Below are 26,567 nucleotides of genomic sequence, written 5' to 3' on the forward strand. Positions count from 1 at the left end.
GCTGTTACGTTTCGGTGGTGCCATTTCTAAACATCTCCCCCAGATAAGCAAATTCAGTGCTGGCAGCACTATGATGACCTTATTTTATCTTTCAAGCAAAATAATCTTTTGAAAGCCTCCAAAAACTACGTAGAGATGCCGCGTAACATATCAAAGGGCAGAGGATGAGGAAGGGTAAGAAGGGCCTCTCATCCTTCTCAAGAACAGCTGAGACAAACTTCTGTTCACAGAAGCAAAAGCTTGTTGGGGACAGGTTTTGAAAACGTGTAATCAGTGTAAGACACAAGTAATCAAACGGTAATAAAAGGAGCACACAGGATCTCTGCTAATGCACTGGTTGTACCTTTATTGTTTCACCTCGTTCACTAACAATTCAGTGGTGCAAGGTTACCATACACAGTTAGATATCTGCATTGCACACCTAAGGCTATACAGCAAATGGATCAGAATTAGTACAAATACATGAACTATATTTACATTTTGTATACTCAAGCTCCAAATATCGGATATATTTACAAAATAAAATAAGAAAATGAAAACCTGAAATTAATGTACAGTGTTGCTGATACACTCCTTCGCTGGGATGAAATCAGTTTGCAAAGAGATTTGTTCAAGAAGGCCACTTATACAGCATATACCTTGTGTACAGAGAGATTACACAGGGAAATGGAGACCGCAATTAAAAAAAACAAGTATGGATTTCAGTGCAGCAGCATGTCTAATGTCCAAATTCAAGAACCTCAACCAACTGCACGTGAAGTATAAACAAGCATTGTGGAAAATTAAGAACTGATCCTGGGAAGCGATGATCATTCAAGACTCCCTCTGCTTCTAGTCCTTGGTTTCAAGGTCAGCAAGAGGTAACTCAGCACTGCTCAGGATCGGGCCATAAACTTGGCAACATGAAGAACTGAAGACTCATGACCTCCATACCCTCAGTTTTCTGAATACGCAGTGGATCCTGTTAACTTAAAAACTGTTCCAAACACATTGGACACAGCCATCTGGTTAGTGTTGGACTAGTTTGGATTTCAAATACTTAGAACGCATAAATGGCCTTCTGAACAAAACAAAAAAAATAATTAAAAAGGTCAATCCTGTTCTTGAACAGCTCATGTTTTTAAACAAGGAAGCACAAAATTAACACAGTCCCGCTACACGGAGTACAGTTCAGACCACATACTGGGGTTGTTAACCACAATGGAGAGACGCCACGCACACGTGTTAGAGACCCATTTTTAAAGTACATTCAGCAAACTGTTCCAGAGCAGCATTAGTGACCTTCCTGTGAGCAGCAGGTAACTGCTGCATCTCCAACAACATCACCCACCACAGCATAAACTAACACCAACTGAGGCTGTGCAAGAGTACCAGAGAGATGCGTATGCATAGGCAGTGTTAGTTGATTGTAGAGTACCACTGGGTGTTATTCCAAAGCTAATCCTCTTTCTTATCTAATGTGCAATTAATTACAGATGTATAAATATACAATACATTACATAAAATTAAATCCCTGTAAATTAGATAACAAGCAGCAAAAAGTAAAGTCTTTGCTTTGAAATACCTTGCTAATCAGTAATAAGGACTATTAGACACTGACCAAAAAAAACCCTTTTCTCAGTGGTCTGGAAATAATATTCCCTTCTGCATCCCAGAATATAGGAATCTTCTTTAAAAAGGTACTTAAAGTGCATTTCTAAAATACAGTATAGGAGGTTTAGTTCAGTTTTAAAATACCCAGGAAGCTCCAACACCAGACATAATTTTCAATGGACAAAAAAGGGGATTTTCTCCTTCCTTTTAGTGAACATAAAACCCCAAACTACAGCACAGGGTCACACTCATTCTCTCCACGGAATGCCTGTCACGTTTACGACCAGTGCTGATGCTCAGTGGGCTGGCAGGCCCACAGCATGATGCTGCCTCTGCAGGGGCTGAGTCCCAAGAGCTGTCTGACTCCAGGACTTCACATGCACGCACAGCAGGCAACCAAGAGTGGGTTTTTGGTTTTTAAACGTCAGGAGAAGATATATTAGCCCATTTTTCCCTTCTTGCTCCATTTCTAAAAAGAAATTTTTAACATGTTGGGCTAGATCAAAAAAGCTTTGAAGAGAATGGAAATCCACATTTGTTTTCCTTTGTTATCCTTTCAAAGAAAACCTGAATTTATTTCAGTCTGGTTTTAAGTCGGGAAGCTGATGTCTCAAACTAGGCTTCAGTAATTGGTGAAAAACCTGTCACTGAATGCCTTTATGTCAGACAAGAGAATAGTAATGCCCATTTGAACTCCACACAACAAGAATCTATTTTGTCACAGATTATGCAGCTTTAAGAGATACCGATGCTTAAAAATAGAATTTTGCTCTTCTAGTGATCTGTTATTCACAAAGACATCAAGTCATCAGAAGCTGCTTGAAGTCTTTAGATAGAAGAGTAACGTTTACGCAACACAGCTGTAACATTTCCAGCTCTGTGTAGAACAGGCATCTGTCTCTTCCTGCTTTTAAAGGAAGATCCCTTAATCATGTTTCTATGCAATGCCTGTATCCCCTTTAGTTCAGTTTCTGGCTTATCCAAAGCAAAGACTTAGCAAACTAGTTTTCTTCTAGTTAAAAAAAAGAAAAAGATAAAAATTAAAATGATCTTAGTGTGCCACGAAACACCACCACCTAAATCGCTACCCCTCCTCAAACTGGTTCCACTTTCATTCTAAACGATGGTGATGGCAGCAACAACTTAGTGCTTAAAATTAACTTAATTCTTAATATCGGCTTAGCTCCGGCTTGGGGAGCCGTCTTGCAGCACTAGCAGTCTTCCTTCTGCACACACTGGAAGGGCATTATCATCCATTGCATAACAAAGGGATATCATCACTGTGTTAAGAGTCACACACAAGGAAACAAGACAAAACTAGAAGGAAAAAAGAAAACAAACCCAAAACAACAGACATCCCTATTAAGCTTCTGGGTCCCCAGGATGCTCCCTCACTCTGGCTTCCAGTTCTGAAATAAATCTGAGGACCACAGGAGACAGCATGAGCACGTGATTTAGCTTGAGTAATCCCAAAACATATAAAGATATATCCCAGCAAGTGTCAGATTCCATCTCCCTGCTCCTTTTCCAACCACACTTTTAGGAGGTCTCATTACGCATTGCACTTTACTGGAGAATGAAAACCCCATAAAGCTAAACAATTGCTCAACTGCTGCCAGTCCCACGTTCACTTTTGGCCACAGAATTTCCAATGCATGGCATGACCTGCTGATGAGTGAGCTGAATTAAAACAGCCTTCTTGAGCTGGAGTGTGCCTAGATGTGCCTACTGCAACAGTAGAACAAAACCCTTTCACCTCTCCCTTGGGAGGCTGGAACCTCAGGATGAAATTCCTGTACATTCCCCAGGATCACCGCTAGCCCCATCAGAGCCCAAGGTAAGGCAAGAAAGTACAGCACAGGAACCTGAAACAATGCAAGAAAACAAGCAACGCCTCCTCCCAACCTCCCTGAAAACGTAGCTAAGAAAGATGAGTTCACTTCTCCAAGGAAATTCATTCCGCTTTCCTTTCCTGGGGCAAGGACCAAAACTTCAGCCACAAGGAGAACTTACATCATAGGTCAAGAACTAACACCACCCAGCTGATCTCCAAGAAGCCAATTATCACACCTCACTGACCACTTGGATCCGTCCTCCGGGAAGGATTAATTCGGAAGATAAAACTAAGGAGGAGGTTTTAGCTGATGAAAATTTAGCAGAGAAATTGGGAGACACTCAACAATTCTTCCAAAATGAAGTGAAAGCATCCTGCTGTTCCCTGGAGAATACTGCCAGTGCTCGGTCTAGAAAGCATTTTGCAGCTGGAGGATGCTTTCCCCATGAACAATGGGATGTCACCGGTCATGCATGCGTGCAGCAGGCCTTTCAGAACGATGCCCTAGAGCAGTCTGTCCTAACACACCAACGACAACCGTAAACCTGTGCCAAGAGAGGCCAGAACTGTTGCTCCAGGAACCCAGAAGTCGGGACTAAAAGCAGAAAAGATCCTGCCCTCCTGTGGTCATCTCCAGAAAGCGCTCTACGGAACAACCACACTTCTGCTGAACACTCCCCACCTGTCAAAACCGGGGCTGAACATCGAAAACTTCAGGTATTGCATCTAGTATTTCGGTGGTGTGGTTTATTTTTCCTCGCATTAGCACAAGTTCCAACTCCTCTGCCCAGTTCAGAGGCAGAGGAGTGAGTGTTCATGTTCTGGGAAAGAGCTAAAGCCACCTGCAACCCCACAGCAAGTCTGAAGGCAGATTTTTCTAGCCAGCCTCTCTTTGTTTGTCCCCTGTATTCTTCCAGCTCATGCCTTAAGTCTGTTGGACTCTGGAAACTAAAAAAACTTGCACCAAGTCCAAAATCCAGTCTGCCCAGATAGATTTGTCCAATCTCAGCTTTCAACAGAATTTAAATTAGCGGCTGGATCCAGAAAGCCTGAGGAGCTACTGCAGTTCCTGGCTGGGTAATGTCTACGTAAAAGAATTTATCTTTCCCTGGCATTAGAACTTTGCCCTGAGGGAACCAATGACTACTGCCAAGTCATGAACTGAATAAAAACCTGCAGCAGTCTAGACAGACAATGGACAGTGGGACAGACACCAAAAGGGCAGTTGGAATAGGAAAACAATTGTTGTAAGAAAAAATAAATACTTTTTTTTGTTTGTTTTTAGTCGTGCATAATCACTCGATTTTTTTGATTTTTTTTTTTCTTTCTGTTTTTGTTTGGCCACATGCTACTAGTAGGATTCTTAGCACAAGTGAAAATAAACAAGGTAGGGTTAGAATAGCTAGAAAATGTGCTGAAGGGGTTGGGAAGGTAGGGGATGTTAAGCCACAGGATTACATACAAGAGAAACTGTCAAGAATCACAAAGAGAAAATGAGAGGTAACACTTTATCTATCAGAAGGTGAGTTGGGCAGAACAGATGAGAACATTACATGGACTCAGTACTTCAGCTGGCCCGTGCGTCTTCGAGCCAGTTTTGACCTGTGCAAGAAAGAAGTAAAAAAGTATTTGTTGAATTCTGGAAGCTTATTTTTCTTCCCTCCCCACAGTTTGTACACCTTTTTTTTTTAAAATCCTTTTGTATAGTAAATAAAATAAATTTTATAGCAAATAAACTATATGAAGGGCTGCAATAAGAATGACTTCTCACTCTTCTGCTGTGCTCCTTTAAAGGAAGGTGGGCTCTTTTAAGGACTGCACCATTAAGAAATCGTTTGTCAATATACAGTAACAGCTTAGGTTTTAATTATTTTAATTTTTTTTTTTAACTGAAAGGAAGAGCTACTGCAGCATAGTAAGATCTCTCCAGCAAGCAGGGGATGTCTGTGACCCGTGTTAAAGGGAAGGCTTCTAGAGAAGTTCAAAAAAGGGAAGGAAATGAGAATTTCTGCTTTATTTCACAGTCAATAGAAGGAAAAGGCAGTCCAGACCTACCTACACAGAGATAGTAAGAAACTTTATAAATTTGTAAAACAGCAATACAAGGAAACCACTCTGGGGCCTTCAAATGTGGCATTGCATGAAGCATATCACACCTGTTCAAACTGGATACATCTAAGAGTGTCACAAACCAGAGCAACAGCCACTGCACTTCCCCAAATACAAGGCTTGTTCGAATTTTTTTTTGTTTTTTTTTTCCCACTCTCCTCCCTCCTTCAGTTCACCCATCTTGCCAAATTCTTCAGAACAAGATTAAACTGTGTGCCAAACTATTGCCTCCTTGCTCAGGACTATCTCACGACCTTTATGCTTTGCAGCACTGTCTGCCCAGGAGCTGCTTCTTACCGTATTGTGCCAGCAAGAAGTGGATTGAAGGCATATAACCAGTCATTCATGTCCTTGTCATTGATGGCCTGGAGCAGGACCCCACGATGCTTTGTGCACACGCCAAACGTGTTGGGTGTCTGGAACATTAAGGACAATTTAAAATACCGAAGTCTACAAGCACAGAAGCTGATGCAGGCTTCCTCTCTGAGGAAGAGTTTGTTCTGTCAGATTCCTACAGAATGTTTGTGTGTGTTGGTTTTGTTGTGGTTTTTGTTTTTTAAATAAAAACAAACCCACAACAACAACAAAAAAAACACCCAAAACCCCACACAACCCCAAAGCACTACACAAATAAAGCTACAAAAACTAAAACACACAGGATCACGGCACCAAAACATGCTCATAAAAGGAAATACGATGCGTAACAGCAGTCAGTTTCAGTCTCTTGTACAACTGCATCCAAAACACAAGAAACCATGAACAAACTGGGAACTCTGTGGGCAGAGTCATCAAATGCCAGACACTTCTCCAAGACACAGATGCATTTTCCTCAGACCAGAGATGACACACAGGATGGTATAGATGCACCACTACCTGTAATGTTCCTGCACTGTGGGTAAAGAAACAATAGCTCTCAGACTGACCTTTACCATTGCCTGTTGATCCTCACTGTATTCCACTTGAGCTGTGGATAAGTTTATGATTCCTCTTTCTACAGGATCTTTGTCACTGTTGTAAATAAAAACGTAGGGGCGGCGAACCACCACAAAGTGCTTGGCCCAGGAGCTGGAGAGTGGCTCCTTGAAGTGCAGGTATCCTTTCTTTGATACCACAGAGCTGGAAAAAACAAAACCAAACGAAACCCACAGATAAACAGGAATACATTTTCTCCTAAATAAGGCACCTACTGAGTATCTCTATTAACTGCAAAACACTGTAAAAGGCACTTGGTCTTTAATATGTTTTGTCTGCTACAATATTATGAAAAAGTTCTTCTATAGCAAGCTGATTTTTGTCTTCAAGAACTACGCAAAAGTCTGACAGAAAGACAGACCCGCAAAGATTTCTACTTCAGTGAATTTCAGTCATGGTTTTGATGATAACAGACATCGTGTTTGAGTCGCTGGAAATCCTGTTCATTAAGTAGATGCAGGGAACGAATGCTGCAGAGATCACATATCATCACAAGTCATCAACCTTGCCTTCATCATACAGAACTCTGCAGTTCTGCCATCACCTCTTTAATTTATCTTTCTCAAACGGGGCAAAGCAGCTACAAATCTCAGAAAGCCCTTGTGACAGCTCTCAGGAAGCCATGATGACATTACAATGGAAAACTTACCCTGGTCTGATTTCCTCAATATCAGGAACAAGATTTAGAAATTCATTCTTTCCAGCTCTGGCAAGATAGGAAGTTTCTACTGTAGGCATTAGCTGGAACTGTTCCACCTCATGACAGGGACTGGAGGCACGAGAATTTGCTTCTGGTGTTCTTCGTAAGAAAAAAAAGTGCAGAAAGAAAAGTCAATCACAACAGCTCAACCGAATGCGACGACGGAATGTGAAGTGCATCTACCGCCTCATCTGTTTTACAAGTTTCATCCTCTAGTCCAGATTTTTTCTAAGGCATTAGGATCCTTTTGTACAATAGCATGTATTGTACAAATCAATATCAAATAGCATTTCCCTTGAAATCCGTGGAATAAGACTTACAAGAACTGCCAGCAAGTTGTTTCCCCACTACTTCTCCCTCGTTTCTCTTGCCAAACAGATCACAACACAGACGTGTCTTACTATGGTTTGATGTAAAACATACTACGTCAGCACTCCTCCTTTCAAGGACGGCAAACTGAGAAGGTACACATCACAGGTCTTTCACTAAGAAGGTATTCCCAATTTCATCAAAAATATCTTCCCTAGATACAGTTGAGAAAGATAAACAAAGATGACTGGCCAAACTGGTTTATTCTGGGTTGTTGTTAGTAGGTCTTTTTAATAGACCTCTGAAAAAAACTTGTGGACTCTACACACTGAAGATGCACTGGTCACTGGAATGACAGGCATCTGACTGTTCTTTCAGGACAAAAAAAAAACAAACCCAAACACTTCAAAAGAACAAAACAGGAAAAAATAATTGATTAGAGAAGATAAGGCAAAGGGGCTGATACAGAGAAATATCTAAAAGTAGGGAAAAGGAAGAAAGGGGGAGAAAAAAAAAAATCAGAAAACATAGCAAAGAGACTTGTGAACCACTGAGAAGTGATGGGTTTTCTATTAATGCTCAGTACTCACTTCTGATCAATTGAATTGCATCTGGAGTCCACCAGAGAAGGGCAGGTAGATGAAGGTGTGAGGGTAGCACTGCTGAAACTCGACACGGATGGGTCGCGCCCAATTGGAGAAATATCCGACAACTGCACGGATACAGACAGACCAGTATTACGGAGGAGTTCTTTCCGTAGCTAGTGCTCAGTCCTGGCTAGAACATGGCATTCAGCACGTGGAAGGCTCAGGTAATAAAAAGGTGTTTCTATCAGCCATTTCCCTATATTCAGTAGTCAAATTTTTGAAGACAACTATCATAAACCCACCCAGGGGTGAAAATACAACGGCACTTCTGTAGCCACAGCTTGTTATTTTTTTCTGACTATTCACGCCCTGACCTCCTCAACAGAATATTAGACTATTCAGTGTGCAGCTTGGTGTCTGCTGTGCCTACAGGCAGAATTTTTAAAAGAGTCAGTTTATCCTTTTATACAGGGAAAGTGTATGTAGGGAAAGATAATAAGAGCACTTCCAGTCTGCTAATAAACTAGAAGCTATACTATCGTCCGAGTTCACACCATTTCTAATTCCTGCCATAGATGGAACCTGATGCTGAACAGTCAAATAGTTACAACAGATTGAAAAAAAAGAAAATTAATATGAAGTGTTTTGTCTCTGCCTAGTATCAACAGATTCCACAAACTACAAATGTATTGCTATTGTACTACAAATACAGCATATTGTATTGCCTGACACACTTACCTTACAATCACTGATGCTGTTGTACACCTGGTTAAACTCCCGATTGAAAGTGTGAGTAAGAAGCTGCAGACACTAAAGCCAGAGGGGGAAACAAATGAAATACAGAAAAGAATTTTTACATTTCGATTTTCAGAGCAATGTGAACACAAGAGGCAATTTGCCAAGACATATTTGGCAGCTCATGAAAGAATAAACAAATTCTGAACTGTGAATTTTTTTTTTTTTTTGTGAAAAATCCCAGGACAGGGGAATAATCACTTCCCTTGATAAAATTTGGAAGTTTTATTTACAGAGCTACTAATCAAGGGGAATGAGGTACAACTGTAGCACAAATCTAGACACCAGCACTGGCTGGTAAGGATGGATGATTTCACTACAGAGCATATTAAAACCAAACACACAATGCTGGGTATTCACTATGCTCTCTGAGAAGTTCATCATTAATCTTTAATCTTCTTTGCCACCTCAATTTAGACCCACGATGCTTTTCTCACGTTATACCTTGGTGGCCAGCTCCTTCTCCCGATCCACCAGGCTCTCTATGTCTGCTGAATCATAGCCACTGCTTTCACTGGGCGTCACAGCACTCTCAAACGTTGTAGTCGAAATTTGTGAGGAAATGCTGGTAGAGGTACTAAGGGTTCCACTGCTCAGACTGGGAGACAATGAGTCACTCAGGGACTTGGGGATGCTGTCACCAAGCTTTTCACGAAGCAGAAGGAAATGTCGGGTTTTTTCCACCTAGGAAGAAAAGAAATCAGTACCATCTGCTCCAGGATCTTGCCCATTTTATAGGCACTGAATTCTTAAGCAATCTTTTAAGATTCATACCAGTAAACATTTTCCCCAGAGAGGGGAGTTTACAATGGCACTAGAAGTTGAATCTGCCTTTGTTGACTACGCTGAGATTCTGAGCTGAAGATTTTACTCAGCAGCCAGCCACACACTGTCTTCTCTATTGAAGAATTTATTTAAAGCTGGACTTTGAGAACAAACTCCCATTTCGGAACCAGTTCAGCTCCGAAACTCTCACAGTGGGTAGATGAAAGGCAAATTTAAAAGTATGGTTGTGCTTTTTCTTTCACTTCCCCTATCTCTTTACCCACCTCATGTAGCAGCTCCAGTTTCTCCAGTTCCCATTGATGTTCCAGAATGAGGCTGTCACCCCTGGGCCTCCAACCTGCCAAGTTCTCTTCTCCTCGCACGTATGCCACAGATGTATCCAGGACTTTCCTCCTCCTTCTCTGCATTCCTGAGCAGTAAAAAAACAACATAAAACAAGTTAGAAACATAGCCAGAGGGATGCCACTAAGAAACACTTACCAGTTAGCAATCTGCGAAGAGCCAACACTTCGGCTGTCTGGCTGGAAATATAAAGGCAATGATTTCATCAACAGCAATCACACAGCCCAAAGAGATTTGATTTAGTCCAGCTTTCTTCATTCACATATTTTCTATTGGCCACCATATAATGCTAACTCCTGTTCAGTCTAATTTAGCACAAGAACTTCAATTGCTAGGTCTTAGAGGAAAAAGATACTGATACTATGTGAACTACACTCTTTGCAAGTTATCCAGCTTGCATCGGATATCAGCAATATCTTCAAAAGACCAAGAGAAAACTTTATTGCTGCAAAACCAGTCTCAACTCTGTCAGGTAGGGGGCATAACACATGACTCATACGCCTCTGATCCACGTACATGCCCAGTTTCCTAATACATCCATTTCAGAAAATGCAGTTTTCACTGAATCCTTGGTTCACCAACGGTAAACACAGATTCAAGTCAAAAGTAAAAGCCTGCATAAATATTTTCTGGAATAGCAGTGTTCCATTGCTCCTGTGAAACAGAAAAACTGCTTCCCATCAGGATAGAAGTGTTTACTCCATTCCACCTACGAAGTTTTCTGCAATATTTCAGTTCCCAGCATTTTTATCACTTGAACACCCGGTCACTGCTTACCTGGACTTCCTGTGTCTGCCATTTTGCATAAACTTAGTTCATAGATCCCAGTTACTCGATTGCTGTTCGCAAGAAGACAGAGGGAAAAAAAAAAACACATCCTATTATCTTCAGAAATAAAGTGTACAACTTTAGTTAAGTGATCCCCAAATTGGGAGTTTAAGTATAGCCGTTGGTTAGAACCACACCTGAATTCTAATCTTGACATAAAATAACCAGGACAGACTGCAAGACCTCTAAAAATGTCATTTCCCCCATGTTCCCCTCCACCCTCCATTAGAGTCAGAGAGCAGCTGCTGCAGTAAATTCCAGGTCAGGAACAAGGTCATCTATGTGCAAGCTTGAAAAATGGATCACTCTTCCCAACTGTTCAGTCAGAAGGCTGCAAAAAGGGGTCAGTAAAGAGAGAAGCCGTCAGAGTTTCACTGAAATAAATGTGAGCAAGAAAGAACGTTCAAAACCAGACCAGAGAACTACAACTAGGTAAGACTTTCAAAGAAGAAATAAAGAAAATTAAGCTACATTCTCCCCATGCCCTCTAAGAGAAAAAGCACATGCTGACATAAGACATCAATATCAAAATTGGTAACTGAACTTACGAATCTGGAGATTTGGAATAGCCACTGCCAAAGAGATTGCGTAGTGATCGTGGCGGGGAGATCTTGGCATCGCGTGAGTAAAAGACCATACAGACATCCTTTGTTATAACGGCAGGCTGAATGCAGTGGTCAAGCTAAGAGAAACAACAGGACTGAATGAGTGGCTGCAGACAACTATGCCAAGTTATGCTGCTTTCTGATTTTAGTGGGACAGCTTTTAGAAATTTGTTCTTGTTTGGGTCTTTGGTGAAGGGTTTTTGCATGTGCTTCTGTGAAAGAGAGCTGCCAAATTTCTTAAAGCATCTTGTGGGTGAAACAACTGTACTACACAAAACAACAGCGTCTTGGACACACAGCCAAGAGCTAGGCCAGTGTTCCTAACACTAGTAGTGCTTACATAGTAACGTTCACCGATTTCAACGGATTTTCTGATACAAAGATCGATGAAGTGAGGCACAGAAAGGTAAGAGATCACCAGGTTCACTTCACATTTTTTGCGAGGCAGTAATACCTTGACATCAAGACGTTAACTGTGAATAAATTTTTCCACCTTGTTCTCATGTAGTGAAAAAAGACTTTCACTGGCTTCAGGATTCAAAATCACTTAGTCCAGGAAGTATTTATCTCAGGTACACACTGTCTGATGTCTCAAAGTTACACTTGAGTCACAAGCAAAAAAGTAAGGCATAGGTCTCTGTGCTTACCTCCAGGTAAGCAGAAAGGGTCATATATATCTTCTCTCCATATGGTGTCACTCGATTGAGGAGAAGGGAGTTATGCAAGGAGCTATCCCAAACTGCTTCAAACCGATAGAAAGTCCTGGAAAAAAAGTACAGTAAGAGCTCAATAGTAAGAGTTCCTCTGCATCCCTCTCATCAGTCAGCGTAAAGCATCTCTTCCTTAACATCATCCGCTATGACTGTCAGTGGCTTAGATAAACACTTGAAGCAAAGACCTTCTCTTCTTTCACAAGATTAATTAATTCTATCTCAAATAGTGTGGCATAAGAGACCATTGCCTGTTATAAAACTGACTCATCTGAAAGAGAAAAGAGGGAATATAGAAGAGGACAAAAGCTGTCACAACACTAGAGGGAATTCAGCACTAAAGAACAGTGTTTCTGAACAGACAGAATTCCTCTCTACTGCTTCAGGCGCAATCCAGTCCAGCTGGACCTCCAAAGTGCATGGGAAGATTCTTTTTTATAAGCAACACTCAGTCTACACCGTATTTTAGGACTAATATACAGCAACAGAAGAGATCCCTCATACATAATAAAACCAGCAGCTTCTCACAGCAAATCAGAATGATTGGTAGGTAGGGATAAGTCTTATATTCAAGTGATAAAGATTTCTTTTGATCTCCCTGCTAGCTTCAAGTAAAAACCTGCAGATGAAACACAAACTTTGGTACTAAGTTTCTTCAATTTGGTACATGGAAAGGAAGGAGCTGAAGGCTCCCACAGTTTTACCCCAGCGATCAGGAAAGTTAATCTGTTCAAGTAAAAAGTGAAAGACAGCAGCATATACAGGACAGCCAAATCATCAGATCTAGAGTCACCATTACACTCTCCTAACAGGGGCTTAGGGCAATGAGCCTTCTCCTTTCTCACAGGTAGAGACTGATTTCATGTAGGTTCCTTTGGAATGAAGTCCTGTACCCTTATTCAGGAATACAGCACGCTTTTCTACACTGGTAGCAGAAAAAGACAGTATTAATTCTTCATTACCTTCACACAATTTCCCTCCCCAAACCCACTGCCGTTGAGGTTTTCCATCCCATTTTGAGTCCAAATGATGTGGTGCTAAAAGCAAGAAAGTGCTTCACACATACTGTTTTTTAGAAGAAGTTGGATCACTAAAGAGCTTCTGTGCTAATGCCCAAGGCCAACTTGGAAAAATAGAAAATGAAAACAAAGGACAAAAAAGCAGGGTGGAGGTGGAAGAAGGAAATAAAAACCAAAACAAAAAGAAACATGAAACAGCCTAAGAGCAGATATATCAGAAACAGACAGTTCTGATCTCTATTTATAGAGTTCCCAAGAATCCTCCTTTCTTGATATCAGTTACACAATTCTGAGCGAATACACTGAGATACCATGAACTGTGCAGTCAAGTAATATAATTTGAGAATATTCTTAAATACTACTTGTATTTGAAGAAGCATACTTAAGAAATTACTTCTAAATGTCTGGCTTCTATTAACAATGGTAGAGAAACATATTCTAAAAGCTAGGTAGTTGGTAACTTTAAAAGCACTGTAACGTAATAATCCTTACTTGAGTTAGATTAGGCAAACACCACGGTTTGCCCTCTAACCCTTTACAAATCCGTGTTGAGTCCCTATGTTGTAATCTTTCATCATATCTTAGTTATGAGAGCAATTTTTTAAACTTTTAGCAAGCTCCCAATCTCCTATTTGGGTGGAAATAAAAACAGTAAAATCTGGTTCTCCTGACATGGGAAAGCCAGTGTTCCTAGCCCCTGAATCAGCTCTGCACCGTTTGCCAAACACAACGTCTCATCGTGAGCAGAGAACACAGGTGTAAACGTTCATCAGTGCAGAACTAAACGTCTCTCTCCAGTTAAATGATGGTTTTTGGACGAACACCAAGTTGAAGTCAAATTCAGCTTCGAGACTATTACTCTCCTGGATTTTGTCTAGCCAGGAAGTTAAATACACACAGCCTTGCCTGGCCAAACCAGAATTTACTAGAATAGTTATAGAGGGAGACAAAAAAGAGAAGTGAGCAAACTTCTTTCAGCACAGCCAATAGCGCAAGGGGGGAAACAGAAGACAGACCAAGCAAAGCACAGAAAACAGGAGAAATGGGTTAAAGGCACCAATGTGTAGTTAGAACTGATTTTTACGTGGATTTCAGCATTAGTGAAAGGTGGTGAACTAAGACTTCTCTTTTTCAAAGAGGCAGACCACAGAAAGCAGAGCGCAAACTGCCCCAGCGCGTGCCTGGCTGTGATCCAATCTGGAAGGTGAAAGAGGAATCCAGTCTGAGCAGCTACTACACGTCTCGCTTCTCTGCCAACTGGTAAACTAAGAAGTAGCAACGGCACGGTTAAATTTCAGATGCAAATCCAACCTAAGAACAGAGGTTGAATGCCAGTCACATGGCAGCCACTGCTTTTTGTTCAGCGAAGCTCTGAGCTGGAATTTCAAGTAACCTAAGCATTCAGTCCTTGACTTGGTACTTCAAACATGGCAAGCACCACGCAGTTAAAGAAATTCCAAATTTCATTCTTTGATACAGAACAAAGGAAGAAAATAGCAAGGACTACAAAGAGGAATTGTATTCCAATGGCACATTTTGAGAATTGGAAAGACTGAACGAAAGAAGCTCTCTCTTACATGTGAAGTAAAGTTTACCTTCCCAAGTCCCCCACCGAGTTGTACAAGAATAAGCATCTAACACAAAGGAGGAGGAGGAGGTGTACTACTTCTGGAAGAGCTAAGAGGCATTCTAACAGAATTCAGTAAAAGCTAAAAGGAAGCAGCAGCAATACAAGTGGGACATAAAGCGTTCTATTTTCAAGAATCTTTATGTACAAAGGAAGCAAACAGAAAATACCTAGGCATATCCTTATCAAGAAAGAGCCTGTAAAAACATAGAAAGAGCTTCAGTTAGTGCAGCCAAAAGCAGAACAGAAAAGCAACAGCTGAGGGACAGAACGAGCGGACTTAGAAACCAAACCAAACCAGAACAACACACCAAACAGAAAACAAGCCTGCAGACAATGAGCAAACATAAGACATATCCTTCACAGAGCTTCAATCCCACTCCACCACCCTGCCATGCACTCATCCCAGAACTTCAACCTTGGCATTTTGGTAAAAGATGGTCAACAGCCTCACTCACACTCATCCTTCGTCCAAGCAGCAGCACACCTAATAGAAAACTACAGAGCTACACAGGAATTTCTTGAAATTGCTAGAGAACAGAAAGCATAGGGCTTTCCAACTGCAAATCCAATAGTAGCAGACTGGAAATACCAACAGTCCCCTTCCATTCCAGTTACAGTGATCCATTAATTCAAGTACACTGAAAGCACAACACCCACTTCTCAAGTGGGAGGCAGAGAGTAGCTGCTAAACACCCCTGCCACGGCGTGCACTTACAGACACCAGGTGGCAGCCAGGCATCCAGTGGGTAGGAGCAGTGTCCTGAGTCCACCCTTAACATCACAGTGGTATTTCAAAGCCCGAGTGTCTAACTTGGAGAAGGAAGAAGCCATTTCAGGCCTAGAAGGATAGTGCCTCAGGCAGAGATGGGCTCCAAAACAATCCCCTCGCCTCCAGAAACACGCAGAGTTAAATTTCAGAGATATTCCTGCTTTGCACCAGCTAAACAGAGCCCTGGCGTGGTCAAGTGACTCGGCTGATGTCAGAGCAGGGAGAGGCTGTGCCGGCAACGCCACGTTCTGCTTCACTGCCCATTGTTGCAGACACTGAAGCAACACAATGTGGAGGCTGACCGACCTTTACAGCACTGCAGCCCTAAAACTCTCCTACACAAGGAGACATGCAGCCAGAAACCTCTGAGAGGGACCCTGCTGTTGCCCAAATGACTGCAATTACATGGAACAGACACTCCCTTACTAGAACTGGAGTCAATTTGTAGTACATCTGTATAAATCCACAAATTACGAAGTTTAATTTACAAAGCATGGCTCTTGCTTTAATCGTCACATGCTTGTTCCAGGAATAATTTAGGTATGTACACACCCATGAATAGATCTCCTGAGATTGCCCTTGTACTTCAAAGCCATATTCTAGCAACAAACCTTGATGTCAGTTCAAAAGCTCTAGGTTAAATTCTGAGACTCCCTTAAGCTGTTCCTTTCCATCCTCCCTTTATGGTGCTTATAAATGGAAAATAATTCACATTATCAATGAATTCTCTGCACAGATCAATGGCCTTCAGCGCTTTAGCAAGAATTTATGGTAACATTCATGCTCTATCTGTATGCCCTGTGTCCATGGAACTCTACATTTAATAATTAGCAACGTCCACAGCTCTCCAAATATCCTGCCAATACCTCAGAGGTCAAAGGAACTTTAGATTTCCTGCTAGAGTGCTCATTTTATTCACTTACCTATTGGAGCTGTGAGAGGACTTCAGGTATTTTGCAGAGATAATATTCAAAGACAGAATAGCATCCACAGCAGCTTCATCTACCTCTGCTTTATTTCTTATACGTCCTGAAAAGAACAGGAGAGGGAATCAATTAAAACTAAACCTGCAACACAGAAGGAATCTGTCTTCCCAGATATCATTTCAGAATATGTGATTAACAAGCAGCAATAAGCGGAAGGTACAAAACTTCAGTTTTTCCTCTGGCTCTTTTTCAAAACCCTCCTCTCACAGCCCAATACTCATAAAGATGACAGAATCTGATACAAAGAGAAATTACCATCAATACTTTTTCTTCATCACATAGCAACAGGCAAAACAATATACTCACCAACAACCAGCTCTCGCACATCTTTCCAGTGCAACTCATTGCCCTTCTCATGGATAATGGTGACTGTGATTCTACGCTGGATTCCCTGGTGGAGTTTAAAAACAAAACACTGGTGAAGTATTCACACACACACACTCTAATATCATCTATTTTGCACTTAGACTGCAAAATGAAGCAAATAAGATCCTTTAAATTAGTCTGTAACCGTGAACAAACATGTATGTGTTTCAAGGCCCTAAAATTAATTTAAGAGGAACAATATATTCTCATACATAACAGAAATTACTCTTCTCCCTCCTAACTCCACAGAGGCAGAGGGTTTTTAACCTAAAATAGTCCTGAAATTGTTTCTGTGCTCTCAAAGATGTGCATGGTCCCTGGGATATATCAGAGTTGATCACAAAAACAAGCAAATACTTGGGTAATGTATGCTGATGTACTTATATTAAAAGAGTATCTACCAAAAGAAGTTAGTGAAAAATAGCAACTACTCATGCAGATATTCTCCTCCTTTGTCATATGTATCTATTACAAGTCAAAACGTAATAAAACTCTGTAATAGCTGGGAAGAAAGTAAAATTCTAGAATAGGAATAAACACATCTGAAAAATTCCCCAGGTGTTGGTTGCAACAGATTCCACTCTTGCAAACATAGAAGACAACTATCCAGGGATAAGGTACTTTGGGTGTAACTGTCCCAAAGAAGTTGAAAGATGTTTCCCTATATTGTGGATTTGGCAATGGAATTACAGAAGCAAGTATTACTCTGCTTTGAACTGGAAGTAACTGATAAGGACGCTAGTAAATCTAGAACTGAGTAATGTTTTACTAACTCTTTTTTTAAGGAAGTTATTCCTAACCTATAAGAACTGCTTCTATCACTTAAGAAAGGGAGGAAATGCAAGTCACAGGTAAACTCTGTTAAAAGGAACTGAGAATTTGAGAGTAGAAAAAACATAACAAACCTATAAACACTATTTAGCTAGGATTATCTTTAGAATCTAGCTACAGACAAATTATTATTAAGGATTATTACGGGCATTTGAAATGCCCTGAGACATGGTCATTGTGTAGATCTGTCTCAGCCACATGCAGTGAGAGGAACCAATGAAAGTTGAGTCCACATGATGTGTCCTTGGTAGAGATGTTGGAGAACACCAAAGGCACAGATCTGGTCCCAAAGGTTCCTGCTTTTTAAAAGGCTTTCATCTTTCATGAGTGGGATACACACTGATAAGCAAAGGAAACACCAATATACTCGGGGCCAAACGGAGTCTCCTCATAGCCCCGAGCTAACAGACTAAGTACAGACTGAAGGACTGACCCCACAGCTATCATTAGACAGCTGCGTGGGAAAGGAGAAGACAAGAGATGCAAAAGCCAGTCATTAGCATTCTAACCCCATCATGGAGATGAAGCTTGCTGTTCTACAGCGTTCACGAGTACCTGGTGAAGCAGGAACGTCCCCTGACAGGGCAGGCCTCCAGTGTGGTCCACAATAGCAGGAATATACCTGAGTGAGACAGTGGAATCAACAAGCAGGAAAGATATACTAGCACAGCAACTTGACTCTCTATTCTGCTGCCAACAGTTACCTCTCCATATAACATCTGAAGAAATAAGAGTGTTTCTACTGACTCTCAGATCGAACACCTTACTGGACCACAGTATCAGTGAAATATAGGAGTATCATGTACTGTAGTTCAGTACTTCTGGAAAACTCTGTGGCACCTGCTTCTCAATATAATCCTTAAAGACCTGTCAGGGAAAAAACCTTCTGTGTAGCAGAGGTGAACACACAACAGGCCTTGCTGGATGGCTTCTGGAGCATCGAGTCTCTAGTGACCCAAAGAATCTAAACTCATGGCCTACATAAGGTAAGTTTTCCCAACACCTGTTCAGCTGGTGTCCATGGGCTTTCAGAGTGGAACAATTTCTTCAAGTGTGACAGAGTCATTCTGTCTTTTCAGTCCTTCCCCCTGGGGACAACGAATGCCAGCAGGATTTTTACCCGCTCACTACAAAGCAGCCACACACCAGGCTGACAGAAGCCAGGCCACTGCCCAGTCATGACTGTCAAACATCAGCTTTGCCTGAACAGAACAAAAGGTTAAAGATTAAACTCCCATAAACCACTGTTCTTAAAACACATAAGATTAATAAGACTTACTCCCCAGTTGGCTCCAATTCGCTGATCTCAAACCACACAAGGAGGTCATATTTGCTCACACTCTGGCCCAAGCTGGGTTTGCTCATAGTATTTAGCTTCGTAGCTGGCACTTAAGGAAAAAGAAAGAAGGAAAAAAAAGAACGGTTTACAAAGACTAGACGAGCAAAGCTTACCCCAGGGCTCACAGAAACATGTAATTTCAGTGATCCTGTGTATTCTATGTACATATGCAGATCACATCTTTTTCCATGAAAAGGATGCTGCTTACAAAGTCTTCATTTTTTTTTAAAAAAAGGTTAAATAACGAAGCAAAAGTATATCCAAAACGCTTGCAAAAATATATAGTCTCTCTAGATCACAGAAAAAGTTTCCTCAAATGTGCATGAGTTACTTTACAACTTAACAGTTTGTGATTTAGAATTGCTTAGGTCTGTTCATCTGCAGCATCACTCACCCATAAAGTACATTTCCCCTTCCCCACACAAGGTGTGGGGGGGAAATCAAAAAAGTCAAGAACTTAAAACTTAGGTCTTCATTTCTTCATGTTACAAATTGCTAGTCTCCTGTACCAGTTTAAATAAAAAGGCTGAACAAGACTTATTCCAGAGCCATAATCCTGCCAAAGTATGTTTCCAGACTAACGTGTAGCTGTTACTACTGGGCAGATCCTCTCCAATTCCTTTCATACAAACGTAGGGATAAACCATGTTAAAAAAATAGTGAGACAACTGAAATTCTAGAAATAACCTAATAGCCCTTCAAGCATACTTATATCACACCTATCATTACGTGACTTCTCTTATTTGTTCACTCATTTCATTTTCGTAAATGGGAACATTCTAAAAAGCTTAGTTCCTGTGTACTCTGACAGGGATTTTGGTAACTCTGCAATTGATTTTCACACACTAACCTCATTGCTTTTATTAAGCCCAATAATTATTCTCCCTTCTAGCCTCTCAAGTCCCATTCTTCCCTTGCTCAAGTGTTCTTTAGGTTCTCCTATCATCACACCTCTGTGTATCCTTCAGCTTCCACCATGACTTAATTTCCCATGCACTGGAAGGGCATAATAGTCCCCGGTTAAGAAAAGGTCCTTCTTGTAGGTATGCCATGTAGTCTCTTTTGGGGGAAGAAAAAAAGTGAATTCTGTTTCTTTTCTGGGTAAAACAGCAGCTACCTCAGAGGGACAGCTTTTACAAGAACTGGTTGTTTACAACACTACAATTCCATCATGCTAGGCACCAAGCTTCAGTGTCATCATTTACTCTTCCCATTCGTTACTCAGGGTAGTCACTCTCATACCTGTCATATCATGTACCTGCACATGAACTCAACACTGTTGATAGAAAGTGGAACATCAAACACACAAGTCACTCAAGTTTACTGCTAAGCAGACACTGAAAAGCACCAGGAGAGAAAAACAACAGAAAGACACATTTAACTAAACATGAAAGCCAGTTCTAGAGGTTTTCATCGACTTGCTTTGGCTCAATTAATAACCAGCGTGGGGTTTTTTTCAGTTTTGTGGGTTTTTTTGGTGTTGTTTGTTATTGTTTTTTAATACAATTAATTAATAATTAATTAAATTAATTTAATTACAAACGTAAGTGAGGAACAATACTGTTAGTGGCAAAAAAAAAAGAGATGATGAATAAAAAGGAAAAAAAAAATAGAACACAGCAGAATGTTTCCTCTACAGTTAGATATTTTTCATATGCAGCATCTCTCCTCCCAATATCACAAAACTACGTACAGAACAAACAAACAAAAAAATCAGAGGTCCAGGAAGTTTCAAGGAATAGATCCAGAGACACAGAAAAATCTGTGATATCTTGTTGCTCACCAGCCTAAGCTACGGCTCCAAGGATGTCATTAGATCTCCCGCAGCCAGGAGGAAATGGCCCACCTTTTGTAGGCAGGGTCTAAACCTTCATTAGGAAATTCAATCAATTCAATCCAGCTGGGCAATCTGGGCAATAGCCACAGTTGCAATAGCCATAATACCTAGCACACTGGAGTTTATTATAGACTCTCTCTCTCTCTAGTCTTCTCTAGAATAGCCCTAAACTCAAGCACAGCATCGTCCTTCCATGACTGCAACCATGGCAGTTTCTAGTCCCAAGAATGCTACATGATAAAGATAAGAAAAAAAAAGGACTTTTGAAGCACATTTTGGAACTACTTCTACATCTACCACAAATCAAGTTTGGCTACTAACCATCTCTTTTAGGAGCCCGCTCACTCTGACAACTGGGAACAGGCAGAAAGAGAAAAGGTGGCAGCTGGTCAGCTCCATCCTGGAAAGCAGCCACAGCAGAGGATGCAAGCACGTTGGCATGCTCAGATAGCGTGTTCAGCACATGCACGTTTACATAGCCAGACATAAGATACCTAATCAACTCAATTTTTCTTTCATGGTCTGCAAATGGAATGGAACACACACAAAAAAAAAGATGGTAGAAATATATAGGTGAGAGAAAGATGGAGGAGGAGGAAATTAAAAGGTGAAATGGAAAAAAACACAAAAGAGTTCAGCATGCATTATTACAATTAAGCAAAGAAAATCAAGGATCATTTCAACAAGACTGACTCATTAAACAAGAATCTTAGAGATCAAAAAGATGAAGAGGTTAATGAATAAGAAGATTTCCAGTCAAGTGCTCAGTAAGCACATAAAGAGCCATAGCCACATCTCATGGAATATGGTCATCTTCTCAGGAGTGAAATTCTTCCCTTTAATGAATCAAGAAGCACTTCCTGCAAAAGGAGGTTGAAAAGAACACAGGAAAAGGAAGACAGCCAGCAGAGTAAGTCCAATGCCCTTTGCAACATTCACTCCATTAAGTTTCTTGGTGTCCTGGATAGCTTAGGAATACACTACAACCTTCGTTTTCAGTAGCAGACAGATGTACAGAACTAGAGAACTGGTCTCACCTGGCTTTGATAGTGGCATAGGAGGAGGAAAGAATCTTCGGGAAGGCTGCGGAGGGCTACGGAGAAATGAAAAGAGTTATCAACAGAGAGGCAACTAAACATAAAAAAGACATACAAATACACACACATGCATGCATGTGTATACACACCCCCAGTACAGTCCTTCCACCCATTTTTGTCTCTAAAAATATCCTCACAAGCCCATAAACACAGGTATAAATATCACCTGTCAGGAAAACAAGTGGACTCAGTACACTTCTCAGAATTACCTATATCCTTTTCCTAGTCTAATTTAATTAATCCTGGCTGTCAGTAAGAAAAAAAAAAAGACAAAAAAATATTTACAATTTCCATCTGCTCTACCCCCATTCTGCACTGAAAATTTAAGTAGGTAACAGGCATTTCCCAAAATAATTTAAGGAAAAGGAACAAGCCTCAGCTGGCATTTCCTCTTAAAACCAGCAAGTGCTTCCTCTTTGCAGCTGCTGCCTTCGGCAGGAGGGCTAACCAGGCCAAGCAAGCCAGGCAACAGCCTCTTCCCTTAAGCTATGCAGATGATGATTAGGGGTCCTTTCCCCGATTCCAAAAATTCAAATGCTCAGCACCTTTGGCACGAGTATGTCAAAAGGTTGAGAGCCTTTTGTTTTTCCCCTAATCTCACCTTTCTTCTTTTGTTTCTTTTGCTATCCTAACTTTATGCATCAGGCCGTTTGCCCTGAGGGAACATTGCACCTTGGAGCACTGTTAAGGTTTACCCAGAACTCACTGAGATCACTCCTGAAGTTCTCAGTACAGTATTCCACCACCACAGCCAGGGCACGTTTGCAGCTGTATTGGAAAAACAGCTTTCCATGTTTGAGATGGTAGAACAATTCCATCACTCCCTAACAAAACATACTACACTGGGTAAACAGGCCTCTGTCAGCCCTCTGACATCAGTCAGGAATACTACTTGTGAGTGTGGCTGTGTAAGTTTAGGAGTACAAAAAGGTTCTGCCCGAACCGCAGAGCTAACCTGAGCGCAGTCACTAACAGCCTTTATGCCAGAAGAGTGAACAATACCTGCTGAGATCCTGTCCCTGCAGATGGAGAGGATGCTGCTGGTAATGCCCAAAGACTTCAAACACAATAGGCTTTGTTTTGATGTACTCTACAAATGATTCCGTCACTTCCACAGCAATCTGTTAGGCAAAGTAAGGAAAGAAAATGAGACATACGAAAAGGAAACCTTCTAAGTGTAAATTTTAGGAGTCTCTATTTTTCATATGGTTTAGCGCCACTCACAGTAAAAGCAACTGCCTTCCTTTTTGGTTTAGGCATTAATTCTACTCTCTGATAAAAACAAAGCATTACACTGTTACAAAAATAGATATATCGAGTTCATTTGAGATCGTGAGGACTGCTAGTCACATATATTTTATTTCCTGAATTCTAGATTGCTTTCATTGAACATCCTGGAGAGGAAACAGGGAATTCAAAGGCAGGAAGTAGAGGTGAAACAGAAGAGTTAAACCTGCCACACATAATCATTCTGTATTTTGTTCTCCACTGGGGATTACATCATTCACCTGATCATTCCTCCTACTGTCTATTCTTAATAATTCCCCTTGCCCCCCTTTCCCATGTACCCCCTATGAGTTTAACACAAAGGATACACACAACTCCCAGTGCTAAAACAGGCACTTACTCCTAATGTAAAGTTTTACTTACATTCTGAACGTGGTAAAACCCAAGGGGAGTCCCTCGACCATTGTTTTTGAGAGGTTCTGTCGAGAAAGCTTCATCATGCCGATGTAAAAAGCTTTAAAAACAAAAAACACCAAACGAAAAGTAAACCGCCACAGAACAGTTTATGGAAGATCGCTGTGCTGCGAACCCGACGCTGCAAGGAAACCCATGAATTTATGGGTCTAGAACTTTACAGGGAGTTGAGTGATGCCTAAAGCTAGAAATACCCTAGTGTTTGGGACCACAATTCCTGTACTTGTTTTGTGTCTATTACTCCCATTTTTTGTTCTCTTTCTTCAGAAACTAAGCCAAAGAACACTTTCACTTGAGAGCTACTGCATTACTCAAGGGTTGTACAGCTTTCACTCCAGTTGAGAATTTGTACAATCTAATATTGAATTTTTCACATTAAAAGCCATTATCAAGCAAAAAGTTAAGATATCTATTACTAGTAAGTTCAGAGTCCACTCTGATTCTCAATTCCTTTCTGCAAAACTTTAATCCTTAACACCATGCTAACAGAAGGCAGGTACTGCTCATAACACGAATTCCAGGACCTGACACGGTGTTTTTCTCTGCTACACCACACTGCCACTGATTCGAGAAGCTCTCTGTCAGATCCTCCATTGCCCACTATTATTTGCTGTCTCTATCAAACCATTCATCACCTGATGTAAATAAGGACAAGTTCTTACTTGAACTGGCAGAAAATATCTGCGTATTCAGGAAGGATGCCGCTGGCCTGCAGCACTGTCACACGGAAGGTAAACACACTACCCAGTTTCAAGTGATCACCAATCTCCTCTGTGAATCCTTCCATAGTCATCTTTCCATCCAAAGTGGCTGATTTCAAGTCTGAGGGAGACACAAACATCCCACATGAAATCACTTTTCTCATTCCTCCCCCCCTCCTTTCTTTTCTTAAAATATTCCTTCATATGAAGGACACTCAGAACCCCTTTCTATCACTGACTGAAAGTGTCTCAGATTTCCCTTTAGTTCTCCAAAACTACTACATATTTCTTGCTTACCTAGCTCATTCATTCTGTTCATCTCCTCTGGAGGAGTGGTAACATCTGAATTCTGTCCTTGCCCTTCCACAATTCTTAATTCTTCCAATGACAGCCCAGACCGAGTCATCGCAACTGAAGAAAAATCACTCTGAAAAATTAAAAGAAGCTGCATGTAACTGACTGCTGCAGCTTATGGTTTTCCCATCCCCGCAACACCTATTCTTTATTTAGAAGCACAAACTACTGCACTCAAAAAAATCTAACTCAAATTTTAAGACTTCTTACCTTATCAAAATAGTCATTGTCAAATGAAATTTTAGCTGTGCCAGACTGTCGAATACCAGATCCATAATCCGGGGCTTCTTCATCAGCTAAAAGCCAGGAAAAATAAAATTCATTAAAAATAATAAAAAATAATAATGAGGAGGAGAGGAAAAAACCCCTCAGAGTTATCTAAATGGAAATTCTGATTAAAATGGAAACCAGTCCAGTAGGTTTGGCTCCAGTAATCCAGTAACAGATTAGAATAAGTGCTGGAAAAAATCATAGCAGAAATCTACCCATCATGAACTCAAGAATGGGAAAAGAACAAGACAAGCTATGAAGTTTCATCATGAATATACTTAACTTTAGAGAATTTTGAACGCAAATCAACTTTAGTACTCATTTGGATTATTTATTTACTTCTGATTATTATACCTGAGGTAAATTAACATACCATAATACGACGACCCACACAGGAATGCATACTTACATTGATTTAAACTGCCATCTAAAATCCTGTAGCCACAAACTAAAGCAGTCACACTAGCCAAGCTTCCCAAGTACACACTGTAAGTCTGAAAGGCAGCTCTGTCCATACCATCTGTCTATTTAAACCTCCTCCTCTTTGTGGAGAGTAACAACGAGGCCTGGTTAAATGCCAGATATTTTTCCACAGTAAATGCATGCTTGTGGGAGAAATCCCAAGATTCAGAATGTGTTTCGAAACTCCAAAAAGGGCCATGGCATTATTTGGTCCCTAAGTGAAGAGATGTCCCCAGTTCAATTTCTGTCACAGTACATTCTATTTATTTGGATGGATAAATAGAATATTTATTTGGAAATACTTGGTCAATGCTAAAGAGATCAAATCAAACTAAAAATGAGACTTTTGTAGACGTTAAGATAGATTTTATTTCACTTGCTGTTTTAGTCCCTGCCAGAGTGATTCTTACATCTTCAGAGACGGGTATTTAATTATACGTTCCCATGGAGAGTGAGACTTCCAAGGTTACCCTGCCTGAACAAGGAACGTCGGCAGTTAGCCACTGCTAGAAAGGACAAATTAGGGGAAATACCTGTGCTCTCACCCAGCATGGATCAGACATGGCTAACTACCAACAGCAAAGCTTAACTAGCTCCCCCCAAACTGGAGGAGTATCAGATATTAGCAGCTGACCAGCACACTGCCGTTACGCGCTGGCATGCGTACAACGGGAGTTCAAAACTGGATGGAGCAGTTATCATCCATGTGTATCTACCCTTCTTTTCTGAAAAGCTGATAATTCTTGGGGATTAAACAGTGTGTTAAAGCAGCTTCCAAGTCACAACTTTTTGGGGAGGCAATGAAATGTAAAAATGTTGCTGATTTCTGTTTATACTATGCAGAAATCCGTCAGTTCAGGAACTTCTCCAAATCTATTCAAGACACGGGAGGAGCACACTTCTGCACGTTATTTAAAAGGACATTTTGAGAAGAGAACACACTTGGTACATTTAACTTTTCTGCAAGTCACCACAACTATCAAACTTGCATAAACCTTTCTCCACTGTTCATACTGAGTGCCAGAAAGAATATTT

The 26,567-nt window shown here is 40.9% G+C and overlaps 1 protein-coding gene across 5 annotated transcripts in view; it reads right to left on the reverse strand.

The window, feature by feature from the left end:
• Positions 1–3,928: 3,928 nt before the first annotated feature.
• The window catches only part of KIF1B (kinesin family member 1B), an 85,765-nt gene continuing 63,126 nt past the window's right edge, over positions 3,929–26,567 (reverse strand). For 3 of the 5 annotated variants that reach the window (XM_086625542.1, XM_086625540.1, XM_086625541.1), the window contains 21 exons: positions 25,011–25,096; positions 24,744–24,873; positions 24,408–24,567; positions 23,695–23,785; positions 23,047–23,165; positions 21,985–22,040; positions 19,051–19,159; positions 18,327–18,393; positions 16,881–16,965; positions 16,512–16,617; positions 12,108–12,222; positions 11,404–11,537; positions 10,805–10,866; positions 9,949–10,094; positions 9,344–9,583; positions 8,843–8,914; positions 8,108–8,229; positions 7,158–7,307; positions 6,460–6,652; positions 5,834–5,952; positions 3,929–5,029 (listed from right to left, as the gene is read on the reverse strand). In XM_086625542.1, the coding sequence (XP_086481668.1) occupies positions 4,987–5,029; positions 5,834–5,952; positions 6,460–6,652; positions 7,158–7,307; positions 8,108–8,229; positions 8,843–8,914; positions 9,344–9,583; positions 9,949–10,094; positions 10,805–10,866; positions 11,404–11,537; positions 12,108–12,222; positions 16,512–16,617; positions 16,881–16,965; positions 18,327–18,393; positions 19,051–19,159; positions 21,985–22,040; positions 23,047–23,165; positions 23,695–23,785; positions 24,408–24,567; positions 24,744–24,873; positions 25,011–25,096 (2,405 nt within the window). In that variant the 3' untranslated portion in view covers positions 3,929–4,986. Of the gene's footprint in view, positions 5,030–5,833; positions 5,953–6,459; positions 6,653–7,157; positions 7,308–8,107; positions 8,230–8,842; positions 8,915–9,343; positions 9,584–9,948; positions 10,095–10,804; positions 10,867–11,403; positions 11,538–12,107; positions 12,223–14,986; positions 15,014–16,511; positions 16,618–16,880; positions 16,966–18,326; positions 18,394–19,050; positions 19,160–21,268; positions 21,470–21,984; positions 22,041–23,046; positions 23,166–23,694; positions 23,786–24,407; positions 24,568–24,743; positions 24,874–25,010; positions 25,097–26,567 lie in introns of all 5 variants that reach the window. The other 2 variants (XM_086625538.1, XM_086625539.1) reach the window with 1 other exon arrangement.

This window comes from Tauraco erythrolophus, chromosome 23 (genome assembly GCF_009769465.1).
Source record: "Tauraco erythrolophus isolate bTauEry1 chromosome 23, bTauEry1.pri, whole genome shotgun sequence".
In the NCBI taxonomy this organism is placed as follows: Eukaryota; Metazoa; Chordata; class Aves; order Musophagiformes; family Musophagidae; genus Tauraco; species Tauraco erythrolophus.